The sequence below is a fragment of the Ochotona curzoniae genome, unplaced genomic scaffold, assembly GCF_017591425.1.
Source record: "Ochotona curzoniae isolate NIBS_2020 unplaced genomic scaffold, NIBS_Ocur_1.0 contig_523, whole genome shotgun sequence".
NCBI lineage: Eukaryota > Metazoa > Chordata > Mammalia > Lagomorpha > Ochotonidae > Ochotona > Ochotona curzoniae.
Window position 1 is genome coordinate 9,576,307 of NW_024466459.1, and position 26,923 is coordinate 9,603,229.

The window sequence follows — 26,923 nt, forward strand, 5'->3', positions numbered from 1 at the left end:
TGGCCTGCTTTTCAATTGCTGATTCATAGTTCACGGTGCTGCTGATTTGGGACTGTTAGTTTCTAACCGAACACGTAGTAGGTACTCAACAAGTAAATGTTGACTTAGTAACTTCCATCTCTGAAGAAATGGCCAGAAGAGGCAAACGCATAATAGCAATGTACAAATCCGCCCACGGTTTGATGGTTCTTCCCCCCAGGCCCCCACGGGCAGGTAACTTTGTTTAAGTGACAACCAGCACCGCTGGTCCGGAGCTCGCGGCAGCTTCGCTCTCCGGGTGGGGGCAGGGAGGGCGGCTGTCCAGGAAGGGGGCGGGCTTAGGCCGAACCGTGGCCGCCGCAGCCCGTCGTGGCGCCGTACGGTACTTGGCAAGCCGGAAAACCAATAGGAATGGAGAGAGCCTTTTGAATCAGCCAATAGCCTTGGGGCGGGGGCGGGGCTTGAGGACCGTATAAAGGCGGCGGCCGAGCAGCCAGGCGGTGGCGGAGGTTCTCACCGCGGTGTCCGGCTGTGGGCTCCTGAGCGTCGCCGCGCCCTGCGGGTCCGACCCTTCCAGCCTTGTGCTCCCGCGGCAGCCTACCTCGCTCCTCGGCGCCATGACCACCACCACCACCTTCAAGGGTGTGGACCCCAACAGCAGGAATAGCTCTCGGTGAGGCGACTGGGCGGCGAGCCGCGCGGGGCTGCAGGGCCGGGAGAGCCCTAAGCCGGCGGCCACACAGGCCGGGCGCCGGTGCTCGGTCCTAACGTGCCCGGTGCGCCGCCCTCGCGCCCGGGCGGCCAGCGGGGGATCCGGCCGCCGGCGCCGCCTTTGTGCGAGCCGGCCCCGCCCCGATTCCCGCTGCTCTCCATTCATTCTTCCCACGGAGCGTGGGGCTGGGGAGGCCGGGGACCGCAGCCTGGTGGGTTTTCGTTAAAAGGAAAGTGCGGGAGGGTTTTTTTTTCCACCCCTCTGGGGGAAGAGACTGGCCCAGTTCCGGGGTGGCTGTCCTGGCTCCCCCGGTGTCCGTTGGAGCCTCTGGGTGCCGCGAGGGGGGCCCCATTGTCCCTCCCCCGGACCACGCGCTCCTGCCTCTGGCCCGGGGCTTGTGATTCGGTGTTTGGGCGCAGCGATCAGATCCCGCCGTGGGATCCCTCGGTCCTGCCAGGCTGTCCCCTTCTCCATGCCGTCACTCCTCGATCCCGAATCGGGCCTCCCGGCAGGTGCACTGATATTCGGTCGGGGCTGGATTTTAAAACCCCTAACTCCCGCTCTGGCTGGACTCTGCCATCATTCCCCTCTTGGAGGTGCTCAGCTCTCCTAACAAAGGAAAGACCCCGTCCCTTCCCCTCTGTGCGCCCCCCTCCCGGCGGGAGACGGCGTGGTCCAGTCCCAGTGGGTTTTCTGCGCCCAAACCTGCCCTCGGTCTATGCGTCCCATCCACTTCTCCCCTCAGCGGTGGCCAGATGAGTTCATCCCTGACCCTGGCTCCCTTGCAGGGAGGAGGTTTCCTCCTCTTGGGCGGGGCTCGGCGGGGCTTGGCCATTGTCTCTTCCATAGCTTTTTCACCTGTGAAGTCAAGGCCTGCCTGGACACACACCCCGCTGTGTTTTGCGGAGTGAACATTGGGCACGGTGTTTGGGCTGGGACCCATTCCCAAGCCAATGATTACCTGGTGTGAGCGTTTGGGTTCCAGTGCAAGGTGTCCACATTGTCTCAGGCAATTGCACAATTCCTGAAGGGGAGTTACAGGCCTTCCCCAGATGGTCCTCAAACTTCAAGGGCCGACAGGATGCCACTTTCTCTGGGCTTCTGTTCTGAGGTGATGGGGACCTGTGGTCTGTGTATCTAGCCGCGGGGTCCTGGCCAAGTGGCACAAAGGGAGCCATTTTGTAGGGCTAGGAAGACAGGCGTGAAATAGCAATGTCTCCCAGGGATTAGAGAACTTGGGGACACAAAGCTTTCCCCAGCCAAGAAGGTGAAGAATAAGCTTTGGGAATAATATTCCCTATCAATCTGTTTCTTCAGCTTTACAATGTAGGAAAGAATGGGAAGATTAAAAAAAAAAAACCCTCAAAAACCTAAATTAGTGGTTACTGGGAGGACGAAAGGAAGAACTTGAGTCGGTTCAGACCTAAGAAAACACTGGGCACTCCCTTCTCTGTAGCTGAGCTGGAGAGCTCCGCAAGAGATCAAAGCTTGGTTTTCTGGTTAGAAAGGTGGTGTGGAATGTGGTGTTTCACCCTTGGGGGCTGCTCTCTAGGTGGCGGAGCAGAGGACCCCTTAGGCTGGTGCGTGTGTGTGTGTGTGTGTGTGTGTGTGTGTGTGTCGCGCGCGAGCGAGCGTGTGTGCGGACGGTTCCCCTTTTGTCATCAGTTTCCCTGTCCTGGCACTGGGATTCACTGGCTTCCTTCCTTTTTCACCTCACTTCAGTGCGTGAACTCTATCCAGCAGCGCTGTCCTGGCTTGGTAGGGAGTGGTGTGCGCAGATCATGAGGGAACCAGAGGAGTTGCTACTTGAAAGTGCACGGATGGGTTTTTGTTAATTTAAGGTCATTCTGATGTAGTTATCGTGTGTGTGTGTGTGTGTGTGTGTGGTTTAGAAAGCATAGTAGGATCGTAAACAGTGAAATGGCAATACTTGCTGTCTTAGGATCCAGTCCTTTGTTTGGGGATGTCTCACTATTACAAATGGTCTCTCCAACGCTGACGTCATTGGAGTAGGTGTCACCTGCAATTGTAAGAACACGGAGCGTTAAAAGTTGCCTTTGGCAGACACTGGATTTGCTTTTCACTGGTGACTGTCCTTCCATCGTTTCCCTTTTAATTTCCCCCCACTAGAATTCCAAAGACTCATTTTGCCAAAATAAATCAGAAAGTGTTATTCAGGATTAATAAAGAATATTATTTCCTTTTTTTGTTTTAAAGATTTATTTATTTTTATTACATAGATACAGAGAGGAGAGGAGAGACAGAGAGGAAGATCTTCTGTCTGATGATTCACTCTCCAAGTGACTGCAACAGCTGGGGAGCTGAACTGATCCAAAGCCGGGAGCTTCTTCCTGGTCTCCCACATGGGTGCAGGTTCCCAAAGCTTTGGGCCGTCCTGGACTGCTTTCCCAAACCACAGGCAAGGAGCTGGATGGGAAGTGGGGCCACCAGGATTAGAACTGGTGCCTATATGGGATCGTGGCGTGTCCAAGGCCAGGACTTGAACTGCTAGGCCCTGGCGCTGGACCACAAAGAATATTATTTTGATCTCTAGGGAAATAGCAATGAAACAAGTTAATTTTGGTTATTATATTTCAGTGTCTTTGTTGATGTGGGGAGAATGACAAGGCTTATCAACAGTTGATAAAAAGGGCCTGGCACAGTAGTGGCTAAAGGTTTTGCCTTGCATGCAATTGGATCCCAAATGGGCATTGGTTTGTGTCCTGGCAGCTCCACTTCCCCTCCAGCTCCCTGCTTGTGGACTGGGAAAGCAGTCAAGGGTGGCCCAAATCCTTGCACCCGCTTGGGAGACCTGGATGAAGTTCCTGGCTCCTGGCTTTAGATCAGCACAGCACTGGCCGTTGCACTCACTTGGGGAGTGAATCATCAGACAGAAGATCTTCCTCTCTGTCTCTCCACCTTTCTGTATATCTGCCTTTCCAATAAAATAAATAAATCTTAAAAGAAAAATTTATTTAGGATGAACTAAATATTGCATTTTACCATGGGCAGACACAAATATTACATTGAGGGGAGAAAGTTTGAGGAACTGCGTAAGAAGTAGGACGGAGGGCTTGGAGGGTGAATCAGCAGATGGCAGAGCTTTGTCTTTTATGTAAAAACTTTCTAATATAAATAAATATATCTTTAAAAAAATAGGGGCCATGCACAATAGCTCGATGACTGAATCCTCACGTTGCAAGTGCCAGGATCCAGTATGTAGTGGCTTGTGTTCCAACTGCTTCACTTCCATTCAGCTCCAAGTTTATGTCCTGAGAAAGCAGACTCTAGCCCAAAGCCTTGGGACCCCGTACCCGCCTGGGGGTACTGGAAGAAGCTCCTGGCACCTGGTTTTCAAGTGGCTCAGCTTGAGCTGTTGCAGCCACTTGGAGAGTGAACCAGCAGATGGAAGATCTTTCTGTCTCTCACTCTGTTCGTTAATCTCATCTGCTTTTCCAAAAAAGACATTATCTTTTGGAGTAAAAGAAAGGGGTGCCCGGCTCAGTAGCCTAGTGGCTAAAGTCCTCGCCTTGCACACGCAGGGATCCCATATAGGCCCTCATTGTGGTAGAGGGCAGGGAAGCTGCTGTGTGTGACGCCAGCATGCGATGTACATGCTAATTCAAGTGCTGCTACTTGCTTCCATCCAGCTTCCTGCTAATATGCCTTGGGAAGCAGAACTTGGCCCATCACTTGGCGGAAACCCGTGTGGAGCTGTGGCTCCTGGCATCAGCCTGGCCGAAGCCTGTTGCAGTTATGGTGAACAAGTACATGAAAGTGCCCTGTAATGGCCTTCAAATTGACCAGTCAACTTTTTGTATTTTTTTTTAAGGAGAAAAAAAAAAATAAGAAAGAGGCTGAAGAGGCTGCGTGCTGCCGGTGACCCTGGAGCTCCCAGCCTCGGTTTGTGTGTGCCTGGTGATGAGGTTTGCCACTGTGGTTCCATTTATTTTTTTTTTCTCCCAATATTTATCCTTGGTTACTGGAAAGTCAGATATACAGAGAGAGGGAAGGACAGAGAAAGATCTCCCATCCACTGGTTCACTCAGGAGCTAGGAGCCGCCTCCAGGTCTCCACGTGGGTCCAGGGTCCCAAGGCTTTAGGTCATCCTCTACTGCCCTACCAGGCCACAGGCAGGGAGCTGGATGGAAATGGATCAGCCAGAACACAAACCGGTGCCCATATGGGTTCCCTGTACATGCAAGGCAAAGAATTTAGCTACTAGGCTACCGCATGGAGGCCCGCCCTTTTTTTTTTTTCCATGTTATTTTTATGGTTGACAGAGAGACCCAGAAACAGTTGCCCCGTTCTTTTTTTTAGAGATTTATTTGTTTACACACACATAAAAGAGAGGGGGAGGGAGAGAGAGAGAGATTGATCTTACATTCCCCAATAGAGATCTTTCATTCCTCAAATGGTTGTGATGGCTGCAGCTGGGCCAGGCACAAACTAGAAGTCAGGACCCTCCTCTGGGTCCTCTCTGTGAAAGGCAGGGCCCCTAACACGTGGGCCATCAGCCGGAAGAATTCTACTAATGCTTAAAATGGGATGTTGTCTTTGTAAGTGGATGGCTTTACCTACTACTATACAACTCCAGCCCCCCAAATATCTTCTGCTTGTTGATTCACTCCCCAAACACCCGCAGTTTCCATGGAGCGGGAACAGGCTCAAGCCAGGAGGCTGGTCACTGGATCTCTCATGGGGGTGGCAGTGGTCCAAGCGTTTGAGCCAGCCTGGAGCGTGTTAGCAGGGAGCGCTGGTACCCAGGCCTGGGCTGTGGGAAGCAGGCCTGCCGGGCAGTGTTCTGACTGAGGCAGTGGTCACTCCTTTCACCTGCTTTAATGTGGTCAGTGGATGCCGCTGCGTGATGCGAGAGAGAATGTGAAGACTGACCTGTTGCCGGAAGTGCAGGCTGCTGAGCTCCTAGTGCTGCTTTCTGTTTTGGGAGTTCCCCTTTGCCATGGGGGGGGGGGGGGTTAGGACTGCTTCCTGGAGGCTTGGGTGGGGTTGGACTTTGTTTCAGCACCCAGGGAAGGGTGGAGATTGTTCCAGACTGCAGAGAATAAGGCAATAAAGACTCCCGCCCTGGTGGAGATAAGCCCAGGATGAGCAAGGGCCAGTGCGGTCACCTGATTGCGCTGCTGGGGAAGGTGGCAGGAGTGCTGGTGGACACAGCCTGTCTGGGGCTGCCTTCTGCACCTGCTCTGTCATGTTGGCATCTTTCAAGCAGCCAGCCAGTGAAAGACATGGGGCCTGGCATGCTAGCAATTAGTGCAGGAAGAGTGATGGTGCCAGGGCAGCTGAAGAGTGGGGCTTTCTGCCTAGAAGCAGTGTGGGACATTTCTGTCTGGTTATGACCTGACTGCCAGCTTAGCACAGTGTCCAGGTGCCTTGGTAATGCCCCTATCCTGCACATTTGAGAGGGTCAGCAGTTTACCCAAAGCCACGCAGCTCAAGGGATCTATCTCTGTACAAGGATTTCTGAAATGGGCCTCCTTTTTTCATTCCTTGTGCTTTGGGTAACCTCACATCCCCTCATAAAGGCAAATCTCAACCCACTGTGCCTGCCTGTTTGTGAATGCTGACAACTGACCCCTACCAGCAGGCAGGTAGGATACTTCCGGTGCACAGAGATTACTTTTTATTGGAAAGGCAGATTTACAGAGAACAGAGACAGGAAGATCTTCCACCTGCTGTGTCACTGCTGAAGTGGTCACAATGGCTGGGCTAATGTCAAGCCAGGAGCTTTTTCTGGGTCTCCCAAGAGGATGCAGGGTTCCAAGACTTTGGGCCATCCTCTGCTTTCCCAGGCCGTAAGCAGGGAGCAGGATGGGAAATGGAGTAGCTGGGACATGAAGTGATGCCCATATGGGATCCTGGCACTTGTAAGGTGAGGATTTAGCAATCGAGCCATTGTGTCTGGCCCTCTCCCATAGGATACATGATAGGTGTATCCTGGTACATATGTCTGGTTATCTGTAAAATTTTGGAGGTAGAAATGCTAGCTCAGATAAAATGCAAGTTTGAACATTTAATACATGCTATCAAGGTGTCTATTAGAAAGTTTATACAGTGCCTGATGTGTGGTACAGTGCATTAAACTGCTACTTGCAAGGACCACAGTCCTTATTACAGTGGGTTCAAGTTCTGGCTGCCGTATTTTGTTGAAAAGTTTAGGGTTTATTTGCAGAGTTACAGAAAGAGGGAAGCAGACAGTTTCCATCTGGTGGCTATCTCCCCAGATGGCCACAAGGCCAGGCCAAAGCCAGGAGTTTGCTCTGGGTTACGTGCATGGGTGCGGGGGCCACATACTTAAAGCTCCTGCTCGGGCTTCTTCCAGGCCTTCTTGTGAGGGTGCAGGGTCCCAAAGCTTTGGTGCCATTCTTGACTTCCCTCCCAGGCCACTAGCAGGCTGCCGCAATTAGAACTGGTGCCCATATGGGATCCCAGAGCAAGCAAACTGAGGATTGTAGCTGCTAGGCTACCACGCTGGGCCAGGGATCCCGATTCTTGTAAGGTGAAGATTCAGCCATTGTGCCAGGCCCCTAAGTGTTGAGTTTGTTCTTTCTTGTTTCTTTTTCCTTTTCCTTCCTCTATCTCTCCCTTCCTTCCTTCCTCGTTTTTTAAAAGATTTATTTAATGTTATCGATAGGGCAGATCTACAGAGAGAAGAGGCAGAGGAAGATCTTCCAGTCTGTGGTTCACTGCCGAAGCAAACGCAGCAGCTGGAGCTGAGCGAATCCAAAGCCAGGAGGTTCTTCCGTATCTCCCAAGCGGGTGCAGGAGCTTGGGGCTGTCTTCGACGGTCAGGCCACCAGCAGGGAGATGGGAAGTGGAGCTGCTGGGATTAGAACCAGCTCCCAAATGGGATCCTGGTGCATTCAAGGCGAGGACTTTAGCTACGTTATCACGCCAGGCCCCCTTCTTAAAATTTATTTATTTTTAGTGGAAAGTCATATATATACATACATACACACAGAGAGGAGGAGAGACAGAGTAAGATCTTTTGTCTGCTGGTTTATTCCCCAAGTGGCCAAAGGCTGCAATTGAGCTGATTCAAATCCAAGAGCCAGGAACAGCTTCTTGGTCTCCTGTGCGGGTGCGGTGTCCCAAGGCTTTGGGCTGTCCTCTACTACTGGATGTAGTTCCTGAATCCTGGGTTCAGCCTGGCCCAGATCTGACTGCTGGGAGCATTTGGGGAGTGAACAAACAGCAGATGGAAGCTTTCTACTTTTTTCTTTCAAATGAAATGACAAAGTAGAAAGCATCTAAAATGAAAGAACGAAACAATAGTAAAACTGTTGTGTATCAAAACTATAAAGTGGGGGGCCAGGCACCGTGGGCTAGAGGCTAAAGTCCTTGCCTTGAATGCACGGGGATCCCATATGGGCACTGGTTCTAATCCCAGCAGCTGCACTTCCCATCCAGCTCTCTGCTTGTGGCCTGGAGGGCAGTGGAGGACGGCCCAAAGCCTTGGGCCCCTGCACAGAAGACCTAGAAGAAGCTCCTGGCTTCGGATTGGCTCAGCTCCGGCCATCACAGCCACTTGGGGAGTGAACCAGTGGAATGATCTTTCTTTTTCTTTCTGTAAAATCTGCCTTTCCAATAAATAAATAAATACATAAAACAGAAAAATGCCTGTAAAGAGATACTTGGAAGACAGTTTACACCTCAAATACTGATTTTTCAACTTTTCTGATACAATGAGGTGAATTTACAAATATATTTGTTGTGAAACTTGGAAAAATCTACATTTTCCTAGAAAAATGTTTATTACTCAAATTGATTTAAGGAGAAATAGAAAGCAAATCCTCTCCTGTCATCCAGGAAGAATTAACTGGAGTCTTTCTAGGTGTGAGGCAGGCTGGGCAGTGTAGAGCAGGAAGGCTCTGCAGCTTCACGCAGAGGGCCACGAGTGTCAGCTGCGCGTGGCTCCCACCCCGGGCTCCCTGCGCCGCCATTGGCCAGCACTCCGCAGTCTATGGAGGATGGGGCGTGTTGGCTGACGTGAGCCGGGGTGGTTCTCTGTCTTACGCAGGTGTAAACACCGAAGAATAAGGAACAGTGTGTGCTCCTGACTCCTTTGCAAAGGGAAAAGCCACCGTGGTCACAATCTAAGGTTGATGTTGTGCCATTATTTGTAGGGTTTTGCGGCCTCCGGGTGGTGGATCCAATTTTTCATTAGGCTTTGATGAACCAGCAGAACAGCCTGTGAGGAAGAACAAAATGGCCTCCAGCATCTTTGGGACACCTGAAGAAAATCCCCCTTCCTGGGCCAAGTCAGCAGGTAGGAATCTGCGCTCATTGTGCCACTTGAGCCAGCCATGGCTGCATTTGCGATGACCAAGGAAGTGCAGCTTAATGAAGATAATGTGCAGGGAAAGTACAGGGCCACCTTCAGGAAGGAGGGTCGCGGCATCTCTGCTCACAGTCCCGCTCCTGGGCCTGCGAGTCTTCAGACGGCCCAAGTGCTTGGGTCCTTGCACACACACGGCAGAACCGGGCAGAGTGCCAGCTCCCTGGCTCTCAGCCTGGCCCTGCCCTGGCTGTTGTGGGCACTAGGAGCATGAAGCAGCAGATGAAAATATCTCTTGCCACTCTGCCTTTCAAATAAGCGAATTTAAAAAACAAGAAAAGAAAAACATTGCAGTTACCAAAAACATCAGCGTTTCCCTGATGAAGGAATGTCTTGGTTTTCAGGTGCCAAGTCGGGCAGCGGCAGGGAGGACGCGGAGTCGTCGGGGCTGCAGAGGAGGAACTCCTCGGAGGCCAGCTCGGGAGACGTCCTGGATCTGAAGGTTGGTGTGGCCAGCGCCAGGGCAATGGTATTTGGAAATTGGGCTTCCCCCTCCTGTTCTTTAAACCAAGTTTCAGTTCTGCCACTGGCATTTCCCGTGGTGGTAATCAGGAGAAGGACTGGGCCATACTGGTAGTGAAAGGCTGCTACGCTGGGAGCACGGCCAGAAGGCGCGGTGGAAGGCGCTGTTTGGCATCAACTCCTGCAGCGCTGGGCGCGAGGCTCCTGCGTCTCCTGCAAAAAGTAGCTTTCTTGGACTCCCAGAGACTCAGTGCTGGCATCACTGTCCCTGTGTGGCACCGAGCCCAGGGGCCTGCTGGCCAGGCACCTCAGTGGGAGGAGATACACAGAGGGTCACCCTTCATCGTGGGAGGATGAGAGAGAGACATCTGCCAGTTTGCCCCTTCTGATAAAAGATCCTCTGAAATGCTGACTGTGTGTTCACCAGAGGAAATGTTAAAGGTTTTCCCACGTGTCAGCTGCTATAGTCCATTGACCGCACGTCTTGTCCAGCATGTCCCAGCCCATGTGACTGCATCAACATGAAATTCTGGTTTTGAATAGTTCTTAGCTGCTCTGAAGTGTGACTTTATTGTGTGTTGCGAAATTAAAATAGGAAGTAATTTTTAATTTTTTTTCCTTTCCAGGGAGAAGGTGACACTCACAGTGAGTACTTCTGAAGATTGAGTTTTTTGTTCAGCAGGTGGTTTTAGAAGTGATCTGAATTTTGATTCAAATCATGTCTGGGGGAAAGAAGCTGAGGAGTGAAACCTGGCCAGGCCCCACAGTTCTCTCCTTTGGTGGGACGGGAGAAAACGTGCAAGTGAGCACCTGTGGCCACGCTGGTAGTGGTAGTCTGTTGGTGGGAGACAGGTGCTGGCGATGGGGAAGCCAGGAGGAAAGCTGGAGAGCCCAGACACTAACCAGGGCAGGATCTGCTGCCCGTAATGAGAGCCTTTACATCAGCAGCCTGGCGCTTCAAGCTCAGCTCACACCACTCAATTTACAAAGTTCATTTGATTTTATACGAGGCGCTTACTCAGCAAGGCACTGGCTGCCAGGCAGTGATTTTATAAATGATGATTTAGGGGGGCAGATGTAAATTTTCAGTTAGCCACATTGCCAATTAAAGGTAGAGTTGAGTGGTAATCATTGACTTAATTATTTCAGGCCTTTGAAGTATTTATTGGCCCTTCCTTAGCAGTGTGTGTGGGGGGGGGGCTGCTGACGGCGTGACTCTGGAGCAGTGCGAGGTGGAGCAGCAGTTGCAGGCCCACTGGGCCCGAGGACAAAAGCTGTTTCCTTGCAACCTTTTCCCACCCGCATATTTGCAGATGCCATCTTTATCAGGAAACAGAAATGTTCTACAACCAACTTCCTGTCCTGCCCCTAGGCTAAGGAGAAGCTCCCAGCATCCCTTGCACCGCCTGAGGCTCCCCGGGGCAGGCCAGTGCCTGGGTGCAAATCTGTTAGGCTTTCCCTCTCTGCTTTTCATGTTCTGTTACCACAGAGCTGTGACAAGAGTCACGTGGTCTTACATCAGTAATTTTGGCCAGTGGCTGTTGGAAATTTGGAGAGCCTTGAGTTAGGAGTGCTTCAGTGAAATTATGGACAAATCAGTTATTCTTTCTTCAGATGGATGGCATAGTTCCTTCCTTGCCTGTCTGATGAGTCTTCAGTTGTTTGTGGCTGCCGTGACTTTGTTATAAAATCACAAGCGGCACAGTGAGCACGGTGTGTGCCAGGTGAAGGTCAGCCTCGGTGTGTTAGGGTCATATCCAGGCAGAGTGTGCTGATCAGCTCCAGGGAAATGGCCTTGGCCGTTTGGATAACTAAGGAACAACCAAGGGAAGACTTGGGAGTGGCCACCTTGGGGAATTGTGAAGAGTTCTACGGGCCTGGTGCAGTAGCCTAGTGGCTAAAATCCTCACCTAGAATGCGCCGGGATCCCATATGGACTCTGGTTCTAATCCCGGCTGACCTGCTTCCCATCTAGCTCCCTGCTTGTGGCCCAAAGCATTGATTCACTCCATATGTGTGGGAGACTTGGAAGAAGCTCTCGGCTCCTGGCTTGGGATTGGCTCAGCTCTGGCTGTCACAGCCACTTGGGAAGTGAATCGGTGACAGATCTTCCTCTCTGTCTCTCCTCTCCTACATCTGACTTTCAAATAAAACTGAATAAATTCTTTTAAAAAAAGTTCTAGAAGGCCCACAGTTTAGGCAGAAGGCACCCCTGGCTTCAGGCCAGTTAGGTGGTTTGCTGATTCTGATTCTTTGTTTTCTTTTTAAAATTTGAAAGGTAGAGCTACAGAGAAAAAAATAAGCAGAGAGAAATCTTCCATATGCTAATTCAGCCCCCAAAAGGCTGCAGGGGCTGGATGGGAAACGGAGCAATAGGAACTCGGAGTACTCACAGCAGTGCCTGCAAGGGATGTCCGCGCCATGGGTGGGAGTTTAGCTTACTACGCCATGGGGCTGGCACCTCGTTCTGATTCTTTGGCTCTTACAATGAATCGTCTTTCTCTGTTCCAAATATCGTTCCTTTGTTCCGTTACCCTGTTTATGTGAAGAGGAAAGTCAGTAGCTTCAGGAGCCCGAAACTGGAAATGTGCACTGTCACTTCCAGGATTTGCCTTGTCTGCTGCTAAAAAAGCCAGCCCACCTCTTTTGGCCTGAGCACTTCCAACCCAAGTTACAGACACAGAAATTATGGCTTGCTGCTGTTTAGTCTCCAGTGGTATTTGTTTTCCCTTCTTTCTCTTGGTACGTTGTCTATTTGTGAAAGGAAGGTGCCAGCATTATGGAGCAGTGGGTTAAGCATTTGCCTATGGTGCCAACAGTCCATGTGAGCACCAGTTCAAGTCCTGCCTGCTCCACTTCCAGTCCATCTCCCTGGGAAGGAGACCCTTGGGGAAATGAACCACCAGTGGGTAGGACATCGGGTAGGACATCTCTCTGTCTGTACCTCTTTTTTTTTTTTTTTTCTGAAGATTATTTATTTTTATTGGAAAGTCAGATATACAGAGAGGAGGAGAGACAGAGGAAGATCTTCCGTCCGATGATTCTCTCCCCAAGTGACTGTAACAGCCGGAGCTGAACCAATCTGAAGCCAGGAGCCAGCTCTTCTGCGTCTCCCACATGGGTGCAGGATCCCAAGGCTTTGGGCCATCCTTGACTGCTTTTCCAGACCACAGGCAGGGAGCTGGATGGGAAGCAGGGCCTCCGGGATTAGAACCGGTAACCATATGGGATCCTGGTGCGAGTAAGGCGAGGACTTTAACCACCATGCTATCGCGCCACGCCCTGTCTACCTCTTATTTTCCAACTCTGCTTTCCAGATAAATATGTAAATCTTAAATAGAGGTGTGTCGTGGGGGGGACAATTCCTAAAAAATGTAAGGGAAGTGAAAGATTGGTAGGAATGTGCTAATTCATCTGAAGGTCCTGTTAGGAAAATAACACATAGTATTAGAGCTGCAAGGTGATTGTCCGGGAGAACACTCTTCAGTGGCCGATCCAAAGAATGGGAAATTCAGCTGGCTCTTATACGGGGAGTTCTCCCAGCAGCAGAAATGAAACAACCTCGCAGATACACTGTTCCGCCTGAAATCATGGTGTGTTTTCTTTGGGATTTTCGGGGTGGGATTTTGTTGCTACTTTGAACTGGCAGTAAATTGAACTTTTGCTGAAGGGCACTTGTCACTTGCAAAAAGAGTGAAAAGTGTTTTTGAAGATATTTATTTGAAAGGCAGAGAAAGGGAGATCTTCCGTCTGCTGGTTCGCTTTCCAGAAGGCTGCAGTGAGTGGGGGCTGGGCCGAGCCTAAGGCAGGAGCCTGGAGCCTGGAGCTTTCTGAGCCTGGTCCAAGTCTTACGTGGGTGGCAGAGCCATCTTCCTCCGCTTTTCCCAAGGCCATTAGCAGGGAGGTGGCTTGATGGAGCAGGCAGCATTTGAACCTGTTGTGTGCATGCCCACTTAGGGTGGTGGGATCCAAGTGGTATCTTAACTGAGCACAGCACCAGCCCCCGCATGAGAGGGAGTTGAATGTACCTATGTTAAATGCAACCAGGTCAGCATTAAGTGTGGCGTGTGGCTACACAGAAATAGACACATGCCAGAAGCAGACCAGAAGGCCACACTAGGTCTGGCAGTGTCTCTCATGGTGGGAGAGCAGGTCCCAGGGCGGGAGGTGGGCGTCCGACCAGGAGCTTCCCTGTGGCATTCCCACGCCCAGAACTGGGCTAGAGCCCCAGCAGCAGTTAGCTCGCTGTAGTAGCGGCGACATGGCTGGTGAGTGTTGTCATACTTTTGGGTCTGTTTCAAACCATCCTTTAGCCAAAAAATTGGACTCCTAATTCTAGCCAGAAAGAGCTGTTGATGTTATTTCCATTCTTGTTTTCCTAGATAATGTGGACACAGATTTGCAAGTCAGCCTGGGACAGAGCGAAGAGAAACCTGTGCCCGCTGCGCCTGTGCCCAGCCCGGTGGCCCCGGCCCCGGCCCCGTCCAGGAGAAACCCCCCCGGCGGCAAGTCCAGCCTTGTCCTGGGTTAACCGCACCGGTCCTCAGCGCTGTCATTCTGTTTTCTCTGCTTGTGAACTGCACAACTTGAGCCTGACTGTACATCTTTTGGATTTGTTTCATTAAAAAAGAAGCACTTTATGTATTGCTGTCCTTTTTTTTCTTCTTCTTTTTTAAATGTGTTTCTTTTTTCCTTCTGGAGGAACAGCTCTGTCTCTATTCTGTCTCTGCTGACTCCTCGGGGTCTCTGGGCTGTGGCATGAATGTTTTGTAGATGTAGATTGGAGGGAAAGCTTTGTGACGCGTAGTGCCGTGTTTTTAAGAACTAATACTTTGGTTCCTAATGTGTTAGAGGGTGTTTTGTACTGAGGTTTTCAACACACTCTACTGGGGTTGATGAGCCTTGGCACCCACTGCTCCCGGCATACCCCGCTCGCAGGGCTGTGCCTTCTTGGCCTCCCCGCCCTGCCAATGCCCTTGTCCAAAAGCCGCTCACAGTGCCATGTGCATCAAGACCGAGGCCTGCACCTCATGCCTTGCTGCCTGCCAAGCAAAGAAACTGCCTTTCTTTTTTATTTATTTTTTTTAACCTTGAGAAGGAAGCCAGATACTAAGCAGGACTGGCTGACTACCGGCCAAGTCCGCTGCCGCTGCAGCAGAAGGCTCTGGATGTACAGTCAAACTCAGCAGAGGGAGAGTGAGAAGGGAGTCGACCGTGCGTGTGGGTCTCCATCCACGAGTGGGTCCCACAGGGGCATTGTTCTTACTGAGTAACTTGATGCTGTGTGCATGATGCTGGTGCTTGACCATGAAACGGAGGTCTCATCCTTAAATGTGTGTTGTACTTCACAGTGCGGGACTGTGGCTTAAAGTAAATGGTACTCACGTTTTGAAATATTGTGTCTTGTGTCTTCTCTTTGAGATCCCCTCAAGCTTCCCCTGCATAATTACTTTTTTCTTTGTTACTGTAAATCCTACCCAGTGATTTAGTGTGTCAATTATAACATAAAATGGAGGTCCAGAGAACAGCAGGCTTCTCCCTGAAGAAAACAAAGCAGGTTAGCTTCCACCACCTACCCCTGGTGCTGAGCAGCAACACTTAATCAAAGTTTTCCGTACACCTGTGCAGTCCTCTTCCCAGGCAGGTGCTTGGAGAGCAAGGTAGAGTGCGCACTCGGTGGGAGACGGGCCGTGCGCAGCCTGTAGGCGAAGCTGGAAGTTCCAGATCCACACGCCATGTCAGTGTCTAGACAGTGCTGTTCAGACCTGGCTGGCGTCTGCCTGTGCAGCAGATCAGCAGTGTTCTCGGCTTGTCTCTGGGGCCTCTATCCCCTGTCTGATGATTAGGCCTATCTTCGGGAAGAATAAAGGGTTAACAAGAGTTTTCCTTTATAAAGCAGTTGGAAAATGGAGAACTCAGCTGCTGTGTTCATGGGGTCTTTGCGCCATTACTGAAATAGGTTTGTCCTGTGACACCAGCGCAGGCCTCACTGGCCCGAGTTTTTACTTGTGATTCTGCCAAGGCCGGCAGCCTCCCACGCTTGTTGACGAGGGTGGAGCTCCCTGAAAGAAATGGCCTGCTTTGTGTCATAGTCTGACAGTTGGCCTTGCTTTTGTTGCTCTGTGAAGATAAGCAGGAGTTACTGGTGTCTGCTTTTCGTTACTTTAAAAAGCCCGAGAGGAGTTTCTATGGAAAAGAAAAAAAAAGCATTTACATCAGCCTGCAAATGGAGGTCACAGGGTCCAGTGGAGGACGGGGGCTAATGGCGGCAGTGTGGCACATCGTGGGGTAAGAAGCAGAGAAGGCAAACCTGGGCGGAGCTTGAAGGAACCCTAAACCTCCCTAAGGACCTCCCTTGGGCCCTGCTTCTAAGCCATCATCAGATGAGATCTCCACCCTTAATTAGACTTTAAGACATTAGACTTGCAACAGCTGTGGCAGTTCTGGGTCATAAACCCTTCTCGACCCGTAACTGCCTAGTTCAAATGAAAGGTATTTATACCTGCAGTTTATATAGTTGGCAGTGGTGATTCTCTGGAAAGTGTTCAGTGTCCTGGAGTTGGAAAATTTGAGTTCCAGTAAATGAAGTTAGTGTTAAAGTTACCAAGAGGAGCAGGTGGCATCAGGTAAAATACCCACGTGCATGCTTCGGGTACTGTGGGACAGCAGGTGCAGCTGCTGCCTGGGGTGCCTGGCTACTCTGTACTTCCAATCCAGCTTCTGATTCTTGGCCCCAGGAATGCTTGGGTTCCTGACACCCACGTGGAGGTCAGAGAGCCAGGTTCTAAATGGCCCAGCTCTTGTTGGGGGCATTTGGGAAGTAAAGCAGCAGAGAAGGAAGACTGGCCTCTCTATGACTCCAGGATAAATAAATCTTCAGAAAAATGAAATCTGCCCATGGAATTATAAAAGATTTAAAAATCTACGGCCCCGTGCAGTAGCCTAGTGGCTGGAGTCCCTCGCTTTGCACGCTCTAGGATCCCATTGAGTGTCGTGGCAGCCCTGCTTCCCATCCTGCTTCCTGCCTGTGGCCTGGGAAAGCAGTAGAGGTTGGTCCAAAGCATTGGGACCCTGCACCCGCGTGGGAGATCTGGAAGAGGCTCTGGGCTCCTGGCTTTGGATCAGTTCAGCTCTGGGCGTTACGGCCACTTGGTGAGTGAATCGCTGGATGGATCTTTGTCTCTCCTTTCTGTGAAATCTGAATTTCCAATAAAAATCAATCGATCCTTAAAAAGAAATCAGAACTCCACAACTGTGGTAGATATCAGTTCCTGGGTTTGATACTTGGATGCTCTCTGGCCTCGGCTTCCTGCTGGTGTGACCTCGTGGAGGTGGCACAGGATGGCCGCATGGACTGGGTCCCTGCCACCACAAGGGAGACCAGAATTGAGTTTTTTTGAGTTTGGTTTGGCCTGGCTCAACCACTGGATGGGAACTATCTCGGGTAATTTTTTTTTTTATGAAGTTACTCAAAGAGGACCTGAAACAGGTGTCACTGCAGTTGGGCCCTTGGCCCGCGGGTAGGCGAGGAGGACACGCCGAGGGCTTAGGGCTGGTGACCTCTGCCATTTCTCCATTTCATCAGGCTGCCCTTCGGGATGCTGATATCCCACTACTCAAAATTTGCGTTTATAGTTTTAAAAACCACGAAAGCCACACCAAAGGGAAACAAGATTGCTAGGAGGGCAGGAAATGGCAGCCCAGCCCTGACTCCCTGTGCCTCCCGCCATCACGTTCCGGGAGGGGCGTCTCAGGCGCGGGGTTCTAGTTAACTTCAGCAGCGAAGACGCACCCGCGGGCCCCAAGACTGGAGCGCACGCATTCTAGAACCTCTGAGGAATCGGCTCCTCAGGCCCTGGCGAAAGCGCCACCCAGGATCCCGGCCCTTTGCGCGGTCCTGGAGGCTCTTCCCTCAGGGCTGCTGGGGCAGCGGGGATGGCGAGCCCGAGGAGGGCGCTCGGGAGGCGGCGCCGGCTCCGCCACGAGCTCCGCCCACCGCCCGGGCTCCCGGAAGCGGCCGGCCCGCGCGCCGCCGGCGTCTCCTCCCCGGTCCGCGGCGATGGCGGCGCGGCGCGTGCGCGTGCTGGTGGACATGGACGGCGTGCTGGCCGACTTCGAGGCCGGTCTCCTGCAGGGCTTCCGCCGCCGCTTCCCCGAGGAGCCGCACGTGCCGCTGGAGCAGCGCCGCGGCTTCCTCGCCTGCGAGCAGTACCGGGCTCTGCGGTCCGACCTGCGGGTAGGAGCCGGACCCCCGACCCCAAACCCCGGGCGATGCCCTCTTCGGAAAGGGAGGTCCCGGAGCCCCCGTGGGATTCCCAGTCGGCTGGAGGCCGATTCAGGACCGATTCCCACCTCCCCCGATCCCTTGTTTTGCAGGACAAGGTGGCCAGTGTGTACGAAGCCCCAGGCTTCTTCCTAGGCTTGGAGCCCATCCCCGGGGCTGTGGAGGCCTTGCGGGAGATGCACGCCATGCACGAGTAAGGAGGGCGGGGAGATGGGGCTGCGACGGGCGGGGGCCCGCAGGGCTGACGGGCGCCCCGCACACCTCCTCTCCGCAGCACCGACGTCTTCATCTGCACCAGCCCCTTGCTGAAGTACGACCATTGTGTGGTCGAGAAGGTGCGGCCGCCTGGCAGGACTAGTGAGGGGTGGGGGAGAGGGGCCTGCCGGGGCTGCGGCCCCATTGCACCTCTGCGCGGCCTGCACCCCTTCCTGCCCCACCCGTGCTGCTCTTGTCCACACAGTACCGCTGGGTGGAGCGGCACCTGGGACCCCAGTTTGTGGAGCGGATCATCCTGACGAGGGACAAAACCGTGGTCTTGGGGGACCTGCTAATCGATGACAAGGACACCATCCAAGGTTGGGCCTGTTACCCTTGGCAACCCTGGGCATCTGGCCTGCCCCGGGAGGGAGTAAAAACAACCAGATTACAGCTCACCTGCTGGCTGCGTTCCGGGTTCTAGGCCAGGAGGAGAACCCCAGCTGGGAGCACATCCTGTTCACTTGCTGCCACAACCAACACCTGGCCCTGCCACCAACCAGGAGGCGGCTGCTCTCCTGGAGCGACAACTGGAGGGAGATTATAGACAGCAAGAGGGGGGCCCGCCCCAACAGTGGGTGAAGGACGGGAGGGGCACAGGCAATCCTCCAGAGCCGCTGACTTCAGCCCAGGGAGACACTGGACCCTCTGCTGGCACAGGCCTGGCCAGCTGGCACCTCCGGGGGAGGCTACAGCTGGTGCCTGGCTGGCATGGAAGCAGATTGACAAGGAGTGGGCGGGACCACTTTTAATAAAAAACGCTGACTCTGTCTTTTGAGACCCTTTATTGAAGCGCAGCTGGACCAGGGCCCGATGAGGACGCCTGACCCTTCCTGGGCCAGCGGAGGGCCGACGGTAAGGGACGCGACAAGGATGCTGATCCCCACATCCCCACAGCCCTCAAGAGCCTCTTGCAGCACTGAGGGGGCGGAGGGCGCAGCTTGCGGGGCAGCCACGGGGCACTGAGCAGACAGCGTGGCTCCACGGGCTCAGGCCTTCATTTTGAGGTGCTGTCGCCTGCACTGGTCACTGGTCTGTCACTCAAGGGCAGCAGACTTTTTTTTTTATCTGAAAGAGACAGAAGCTCTTCCAGCTGCGGGTTCACGCCTCAAATGGCTGTAACAGGTGCAGCTGAGCTGATCTGAAGCCAGGAACCTCCTCTGGGTCCCCCTTGTGGGTGCAGAGGCTCAAGCCCCTGGACTGTCCTGCTGGGTGCGAAGTGGAGCAGCCAGGGCTCAAACCTGTGCCCGTATAGGATGCCAGTGCTGCAGGCTGCAGTTTAACCCTCTGCAGCCCAGTCCTGACCCCACCTCTCTCTTTCTTGAGAGGAAGTTCTTCTGACTGCTGATTCACTCCCCAAGTGGCCACAACGACTGGAGTTGTGAGAATTAGGGGCTGCTTCTAGGTTTCCCATGCGGGTGCAGGGTCCCAAAGCTTTGGACCAACCTCTACTGCTTTCCCAGGCCACAGGCAGGAAGCAGGATGGGAAGCAGGGCTGCCAGGACATCCATATGGGATCCTGGTGTGTGCAAGGCGAGGACTTTAGCCACTAGGCTATTGCATTGGGCCCCTACCTCTTTTTTGATTCTTTCTGGCCGTGCCTAGCAGACAGTAGGGCTCCATGGATTGTCACCGTCCCGCAGCGATGGCTTGGTGCACGGGGCCGATTATAATACGTGTGGACCCTGACTGATGGTCAAAGCTGAAGTTTATTAGTGGCATCGACTTTATACACTGAGGGTCATGTGGGATAAGGGAGGAAGTATTGAGCATCAGCAAAGCCCAGTAACAGTGTCTGCTTTTGTTTGGAACGCCTTTTGTCTTGTATATTCCACCAAGTGTTCTCACACACACACTGTCCACTCAGCTGTTCTTATACAAATGATCTCCCATCAGGTATACAAAAGGTGGCCATTCGGTTGTTCTCATGCACATATTATCCAATCAACTGTAATCCTGTGCTCCCTGACCCTCTAGGGTCACAATGTCCTCCTACAATGGATGTTCACGCTGTACCCGGCTCTACAACCACCTGGCACAGGTGCCCAGCGTGGAGAGCTGAACGGGGGGGCGGGGGTCGTGTCACAGCTCCCCGAGATTCTGATTCCTTTACCCACAGAGCTCATTTCTGTTCCTCAGAGTAAATGTGGGCCCCTGTGCAGGAACCAGCCCCTGGTCGCTCCAGTGCAGGCAGCTCTGCCCAGCTGGCATCTGGGGGTCAGCAGTAGGGTGGTGATGCCAGCCCCACGGGTCTCCCAGTCTGGCTTCTTCATCTTGCGCCTTTCATCAGAGAAGAACTCGCTGTTGACAGGTGGAAGCAGCATCAACCTGGCAGTGTATGTGCAGGGTTGCTGGGCTCTGCCCATTTCCTGTGCCCACCCAGGACTGTGATGGGTGGGTCAGGAATGCTGTGGGGGTTCGGTCCTCGGCAGCGGGATGCCCAGGGCAGAGTGCCCCTGTTGGCTGCGTGCCTCAGCCACTTGGCTTGGGGAGCAGAGGTCTTCCAGGAAGATCTGAGCCAGGTTCCGGAGCCTCGTGTTGGCCGAGAGAGAGAAGCGCAGCATGCACTGGATGACAGGCATGGCGGTGAGCTCTGGGTGGGCGCTGGGGCCCGGCGAGCCCAGGTACATGAGCGTGGTGACGGCGGACAGCACTGTCTCCTCGTTGGTGCTGGCCAGGCAGTTGGTGATGAGCGGGACGCCGCCTGCCTGCAGGATGTGCTCCTTGTTGGCCCTGTCCACACACAGGTTGCAGAGGCCTCCTGCGGGAGAGCGAGAGTGAGTGGGGCTCCTGGCCTGGAGAAGCCGGCCCCAGGACAAGCTGTCCAAAGAAATTCTGGCATCCTACCACCTTCTCCAGGTTCCAGAAAGGTCTTCTTGAAGTGGGCAAATTTCCCTTTTCATCTTGGTTCACCTGACTTGGTGGCAGACATGTTTTTCTTTTTAAAAGATAAATGAACAGTGGGGCTAGTAGTGTGGCAAAGCAAGTTAAGCTGCCACCTGTCCTACTTCTGTACCCGCGTGGGAGACCCAGAAAAAACTCCTGGCTCCTGGCTTCAGATCAATGCAGCTGTTGTGGCTGCTGGGGAGTGAATCATCGGACGGAAATTCTTCCTTTCTGTCTCTCCTCCTCTCTGTATATCTGCCTTTCCAATAAAAATAAATAAATATTTAAAAAATACACAAATCTTTAAATAAAATACACAATATTATTAACATCACTTTAGAAGACTTTTTAAATTAATTTCAGGATTTTATTTTTATTTTTACATACATGTAAAGTGATGGTCTTATAGGTCTTCATGTGTTGACTCACCAAATTGGACCCTTAAAAAGTTCAGCTTATATGCCAATCATAGCAAAGCTATTAAAAACACTAATGTAGCTAACGTGCAAACCAGGAGCCCTGTGCAGATGCCACTGCTGCTGGGAAAGCAAAGCAGGCTCTGCAAGGAGGCACCCGTGTGCTCGGCTGGTCTGGCCACACGCCTCCCCCATTCTCAGCCCAGGCCTCCTTGGTCACCCCTGGGCCTGCTGGTCCTGGGGTGTCTGTCAGGACAGCTTCCTGAGCTGACTCAGCTTCCGGCCACTCCCCACCCCAACTTTAGGTTTCTGCTGGCAGGAGGAAGTCTTGGTTCCACCCACTTACATAAGATACCCAGAGGGTCTAGGGACCAATCAACAGTGAGAGTCAGCCCTGCTCACTTCCCTGTTTCTCTGGAGGCTCAGAAAATAAACTGGGACCCCTGGTGTGGTGGCCTAGTGGCTAAAGTCCTTGCCTTGAACGCCCTGGGATCCCATATGGGTGCCGGTTCTAATCCCGGCAGCTCCACCTCCCATCCAGCTCCCTGCTTGTGGCCTGGGAAAAGCAGTGGAGGACGGCCCAAAGCCTTGGGATCCTGTACCCACCAGAAGAGGCTCCGGGTTCCTGGCTTCAGACTGGCTCAGCTCCGGCAGTTGGGGCCACTTGGGGAGTGAACCAACAGATAGAAGATATTTCTTTGTCTTTCCTTTCTGTAAGTCTGACTTTCCAATAAAAACTACTTTTTTAAAAAAAGACCACACCTTGCTTTCTCATGGAATTATCTCCCTGCTCAGAGCTGCATGCCCTCCTGTTCTCACAGAACCACCGAGTGGCTCGTGTCATTGCTAAATGCTGAACTTCTAAGAATTTCTGCCCAAAGCTGTAGGTTTCACTTCGGTTGCTAGCTGGCATTAAGTGTCTCACGATATTGGTATCCATTCTGTGATTGACTGTCCCTGCTTTGGGATTATTTATCATTAGATTGGGGGCGGTTCTGTCTGGATGTGTGTGTCTAACCCCCATCCACAAAGCTGCTGGGTGCTGGCTAAAGCGTCCCGGGAGGTGGCACAGCCTTTACCTGAGGAACACCACCACCTTGTGGCAGCTACACGTATTGCAGGAACTATAATACAGGCAAGGGAGTTGAAGCTTTTTTCACTTGAGTGCAAGTAATGAGAAAGACAAGAGATCTTCCATTTGGTGGTTCACTGCCCTGCAACAGCCAGGTCTGAACCAAGCCAAAGCCACAAGCCACAGGTGACAGGGTCTCAACACTTGGGCCATCCTCTGCTGGCTTCCCAGGCACAATAGCAGGAAGCTAGAACAATTTCACATGCAATACCAGAATCATTTGCAAGTACTACCAGAACTGAAGCAGTTCTTCCGGGGTATTTATTCTCTCCTGGCCACCGCCCGCCTCCTGATGGCGCCTAGGAGAGCGCAGCTGTGTTTGACAGCACTGCTTTGGGCAGAGTCCCTGTGGGGCTTCCAAGAGGACTCCTGCCTTCATCCGGGGCTTCAGCCCAGAATTCCTTGCTTCCTTCTGTGAGGATGCTTTGCGCCTGCTTCCTCACCAGGCATATGTCCCCTCTGCAACGTCCGGCCCGACCAGCGTCATCTCCCAGTGACAGCAGGGAGGACTTTCAGCAGCACTGACCGACTGATGCGGAGGACACGCGCGCCCTGGACGTTGGGCGGCAGCGGGGCACCCTGATGCCCGATGAGCTGCCATCTCGACTGAACTCCTGGCCCTCAGCTTTGGCCAGGCCCTTGCCTGGATGTTTCTGTCATTTGAGGAATACATCAGCACGTAGAAGTTCTGCCTGCCTCTCAAATAAATGGTTTTAATTAGTTAAAAATTCATAAAAAAGTAAAGAAAAACTTACAGAGAGGCCAGTGCTGTGGCCCAGCAGGTTAAGCCACCCACGTGACACAAGTTCAAGACATGGTTGGTCCACTTCCGCCCCAGCTCCCTGGTAACACGGCCCAGCGAGCAGTGGAGAACGGCTCCAAGCACTTGGGCCATGAGACATGTCCCACTGCTGTCCCAGATGTGTCCGCAGAGAGCTGCATTGGAAGTGGAGCAGGTGCCCACATGGGATGCTGGCACTGTGGGCAGTGGTAGCGACTGTTAACGCTAGCCCCTCAACGCTCAGCTCCCATCAAGCTAATGCACCCTGACAGGTGACTCATGATGGTCCTAGTGCTTGGGGTCCTTGGTATCCATCCATGAGACTGAGATTGGGCCTGGCACGATGGCTCAGTGGCTAAAGCCTTGCTTTGCATACACCAGGATCCCAGATGGGTGCTGGTTCATGTTCCAGCTGCTCAACTTCCCATCTGGCTCCCTGTTTGTGGCCCGGGAAAGCAGAGAAGGATGATCAAAAGCCTTGGGACCCTGCACCACATGGGAGACCAGGAAGAAGCTCCTGGCTGCTGGTTCCTGGTTGCTGGCTCCTGGCTTCAGATTGGCTCAGCTTCTCCAGGTCTCTCACACGGGTGCAGGGTCCCTAGGCTTTGGGCAGTCCTTGACTGCTTTCCTAGGCCACAAGAAGGGAGTTAGATGGGAAGTGGAGCAACTGGGGGATGAACTGGCAACCGTATGGGATCCCGGCAGGTGCAAGGCAAGGATTTAGTCACTAGGTTATCACGCTGGGGCCCATAATTTATTTTTCAATTTTATTTGTTTATTTTTATTGCAAAGCCAGATATATAAAAAGAAGAGAGAGAGAAATATCTTCTATCTGATGATTCACTCCCCAGGCGGCCGCAATAGCTGGAGCTGAGCCAATCCAAAGCCAGGAGCTCTTCTGGGTCTCCCATGCGGGTGCAGGATCCCAAGGCTTTGGGCTGTCCTCCACTGCTTTCCCAGGCCACAAAGAGGGAGCTGGATGGGAAGTGGAGCAGCCGGGATTAGAACAGGCACCCATATGGAATCCTGGCACGTTCAAGGTGAGGACTTTAGCCACTAGGCCATGGCGCCAGGGGCCCATAATTTAAAAGAAAAAAAATGCTTTCATATATATTTACATTGCTTTAAAAAGACCAGTCTCCGGGCCCGGCGCGGTGGCGCAGTGGTTAAGGTCCTTGCCTTGCACACCCGGGATTCCATATGGGCACTGGTTCTAATCCCGGCAGCCCCGCTTCCCTTCCAGCTCCCTGCCTGTGGCCCGGGAAAGCAGTCAAGAACGGCCCAAAGCTTTGGGACCCTGTGCCTGCGTGGGAGACCCGGAAGAGGCTCCTGGCTTCGGATTGGCTCAGCTCCAGCTGTTGCGGCCGCCTGGGGAGTGAATCATCAGATGGAAGATCTTCCTCTCAGTCTCTCTCTGTATATCCTCCTTTCCAATAAAAATAAAATAAAATCTTTAAAAAAGATTAAAATAATAGATAAATAAAAAGACCAGTCTCCAAACTGATTTCTATATAAGAGTGGGGGAACGGGCCTGGCGTGATAGTACAGCGGCTAAAGTCCTCGCTTTGAGCAAATCAGGTTCCCATATGGGTGCTGGTTCTAATCCCAGCTGCTCCACTTCCCATTCAGCTCCCTGCTTGTGGCCTGGGAAAGCAGCTGAGAGAGGACGGCCCAAAGCCTTGGGACCCTGCACCTGCTTGGGAGGTTCCTGGCTCCTGGCTTCGGATGGACGCACACCGGCGGTTGCTGTCACTTGAGGAGTGAACCATCAGACGGAAGATCTTCCTCTCTGTCTCTCCTCCTCTCTATAGATCTGACTTTGCAATAAAAACAAATCTTAAAAAAAAAAAAAAAAAAAAAACAGCGGGGGGACGAGGGCAGCACGGGTCCTGGCGTGATTCCCAGACCCCTCTCTTGCCAGCTGTGACCTGGAGCAGGGGGGCACCCCGCAAGCGCGCCCTTACCCATGGCGAACTCCACCAGCGTCTCACTCTCCTCCGACAGCGAGTCGAGGAACAGGTCCACGACCTGCAGCTGCCGCAGGTACTCGTAGTTGCCGGGGTCGTAGGCGAAGTTGGCCAGGTTGGCCAGCACTTGCTCCTTGGCGTCTGCAACGGGAAAGCCAGGCTGCATGGCGGGTCCCTCGCGGCGGCCCCCGGCGCCCGCCCCCGGCCCTCACCTCGGCTCGCAGTCTCCTGGAACTCGGTGACCAGCGCCTGCAGGTAGCCCAGCCGCCCGACGTGGGGGTCGACCTTGGGTTTCTGGGCCATGGCGGGGCGGCTGCGACCACCTCACAGCCGGGAGTGGTAGGCGGGGTGCGACCCACGGGAGAATGGGACTAGAGACTCGAACCCGGGACTCGCAGCAGCAGAACTCCGCATGCCGGCGCCCAGCCGGGACTACGCTTGACAAGTGGGCGGAAGTCGCGTCAGTCCGGCCTCCCGGCCAGGGCGGAAGGGGCGGGGCTGCACGCGGCCCGGCGCGCGTGCGCGGAGCGCCCCCAGCGGCGTTGCACTGGCCGGCATGGGGCTTGCTATGGCAGGAGCAGAGATAGCCGTGCCTGCGTGGCGTGGGCATCTTCCCCGGCGCGCCCACCTCCGCGGCGGGCAAGGAAGGCCCCGAGGTTTCCCTCTGGAGTCGAGGCAATGGCGCCCTGCTCTCCCTTCGGTCCTTTAACATGCGGCTTGGCCCCAGCCTGGAGTGGGATCTCAACCGGCCCCTGTGGAGCCCGGGAAGTCCAAGTGCTTTGGCCCGAGTGCTTCTTGTGGCTTCCTGAGCGGGAGCAGCACCAGAAGAGCAGGAAGCTTGCTGCATTCCCTGCCCTGGTACCCGGTGCCCTTGGCCCTCGTGGCCGCCCCACTCCGGCCTCCTCCAGCTGCGGGTGACCAGCCCCGGCCCCATGCACACCTTGTGGGCAGCGCTTCTGACGCCAGCCGCGGGGCCTGGAGACCCTGGCTGCCCTGAGGGTTTAGTGGGGAGCTGGGTGGCCTGGGAAGGGGCATCTCGGCCAGGGTGACCCGGGGACTTGGCTGCCTCATGCTGAACAAGAGCAGCCAAAGCTTATAGAAGTGAGCACCACGCTGGGATCCTGTCTAGAACATTCCCGGAGAACCATTCACAGGTTCTAGTTCGGCTTAGGGCAGATCTTCCTCTGCCTCACTTGGGCTTCTTGGCACCCTGTGGATGTTTCAGAGACGTGTGTGGAAGGGCTCGTGCCCCCAGATGATTGCCACTCTTTCCTGGAGGGGGCAGATGGGTTTCTATAGTAGTGAAGGGTCACACCAACCCCCAAGGCACCCGCGCCAGCTCAGGAGCAGGGAAACGTGCCAGTGACAGCTCAGGCTGTGGGGTGGTGGCCACGTGTGAGCCTCGGTGCAGAGCAGAACGGCCAGGCTTCAGTGCCCTCTCATTCAGACTTTACAAACCGGAAGACTTAGCTCATGCAGTGAGGTTTCCCTGCGTTCTCCAGGAGCTTTGCCTGGAGTCAGCCCGGAAATCCCATCTCCACCTGGGGTGTTTGGCTTTGCCGCTTCGCTGCCACGTGCACTCTGGCCATGAGGGGGCGCTCGTGGCAGATGCCTGCAGCCGAGAGCTTCTTCATGCCAGCGCGCTGAGCTCCGTCGGGAAAATAAAATCAGTATTCCTGGTAACATTTTCTTG

The 26,923-nt window shown here is 53.4% G+C and overlaps 3 protein-coding genes across 6 annotated transcripts; 2 read left to right on the forward strand and 1 right to left on the reverse strand.

Annotated features, from left to right (window-relative positions):
• Positions 1-473: 473 nt before the first annotated feature.
• On the forward strand, positions 474-14,149 carry JPT1 (Jupiter microtubule associated homolog 1). 2 transcript variants are annotated; one of them, XM_040989693.1, is made up of 5 exons: positions 474-652; positions 8,836-8,978; positions 9,392-9,489; positions 10,136-10,154; positions 13,892-14,149. In XM_040989693.1, exons 1-5 carry the CDS (start codon positions 597-599, stop codon positions 14,038-14,040), a joined length of 465 nt encoding a protein of 154 aa, XP_040845627.1. In that variant the 5' UTR covers positions 474-596; the 3' UTR covers positions 14,041-14,149. The 2 variants fall into 2 exon arrangements, with proteins under 2 accessions (XP_040845627.1, XP_040845626.1); XM_040989692.1 differs by lacking the exon at positions 10,136-10,154.
• A 3,367-nt stretch (positions 14,150-17,516) lies between these two features.
• On the forward strand, positions 17,517-18,818 carry NT5C (5', 3'-nucleotidase, cytosolic). Of its 2 annotated transcripts, XM_040989429.1 has the most exons (5): positions 17,517-17,745; positions 17,886-17,986; positions 18,068-18,128; positions 18,254-18,368; positions 18,473-18,818. In XM_040989429.1, exons 1-5 carry the CDS (start codon positions 17,569-17,571, stop codon positions 18,628-18,630), a joined length of 612 nt encoding a protein of 203 aa, XP_040845363.1. In that variant the 5' UTR covers positions 17,517-17,568; the 3' UTR covers positions 18,631-18,818. The 2 variants fall into 2 exon arrangements, with proteins under 2 accessions (XP_040845363.1, XP_040845361.1); XM_040989427.1 differs by lacking the exon at positions 18,254-18,368 and having other exon boundaries at positions 17,526-17,745; positions 18,478-18,818.
• Positions 18,819-20,006: 1,188 nt separating this feature from the next.
• ARMC7 (armadillo repeat containing 7) lies at positions 20,007-25,671 on the reverse strand. 2 transcript variants are annotated; one of them, XM_040989430.1, is made up of 3 exons: positions 25,443-25,671; positions 25,292-25,371; positions 20,007-20,809 (listed from the first exon to the last, which is right to left on the reverse strand). In XM_040989430.1, the coding sequence occupies exons 1-3, from the start codon at positions 25,531-25,533 to the stop codon at positions 20,372-20,374; spliced, it is 609 nt and encodes a 202-aa protein (XP_040845364.1). In that variant the 5' UTR covers positions 25,534-25,671; the 3' UTR covers positions 20,007-20,371. The 2 variants fall into 2 exon arrangements, with proteins under 2 accessions (XP_040845364.1, XP_040845365.1); XM_040989431.1 differs by having other exon boundaries at positions 20,360-20,809; positions 25,228-25,371.
• Between the last annotated feature and the right edge of the window lie 1,252 nt (positions 25,672-26,923).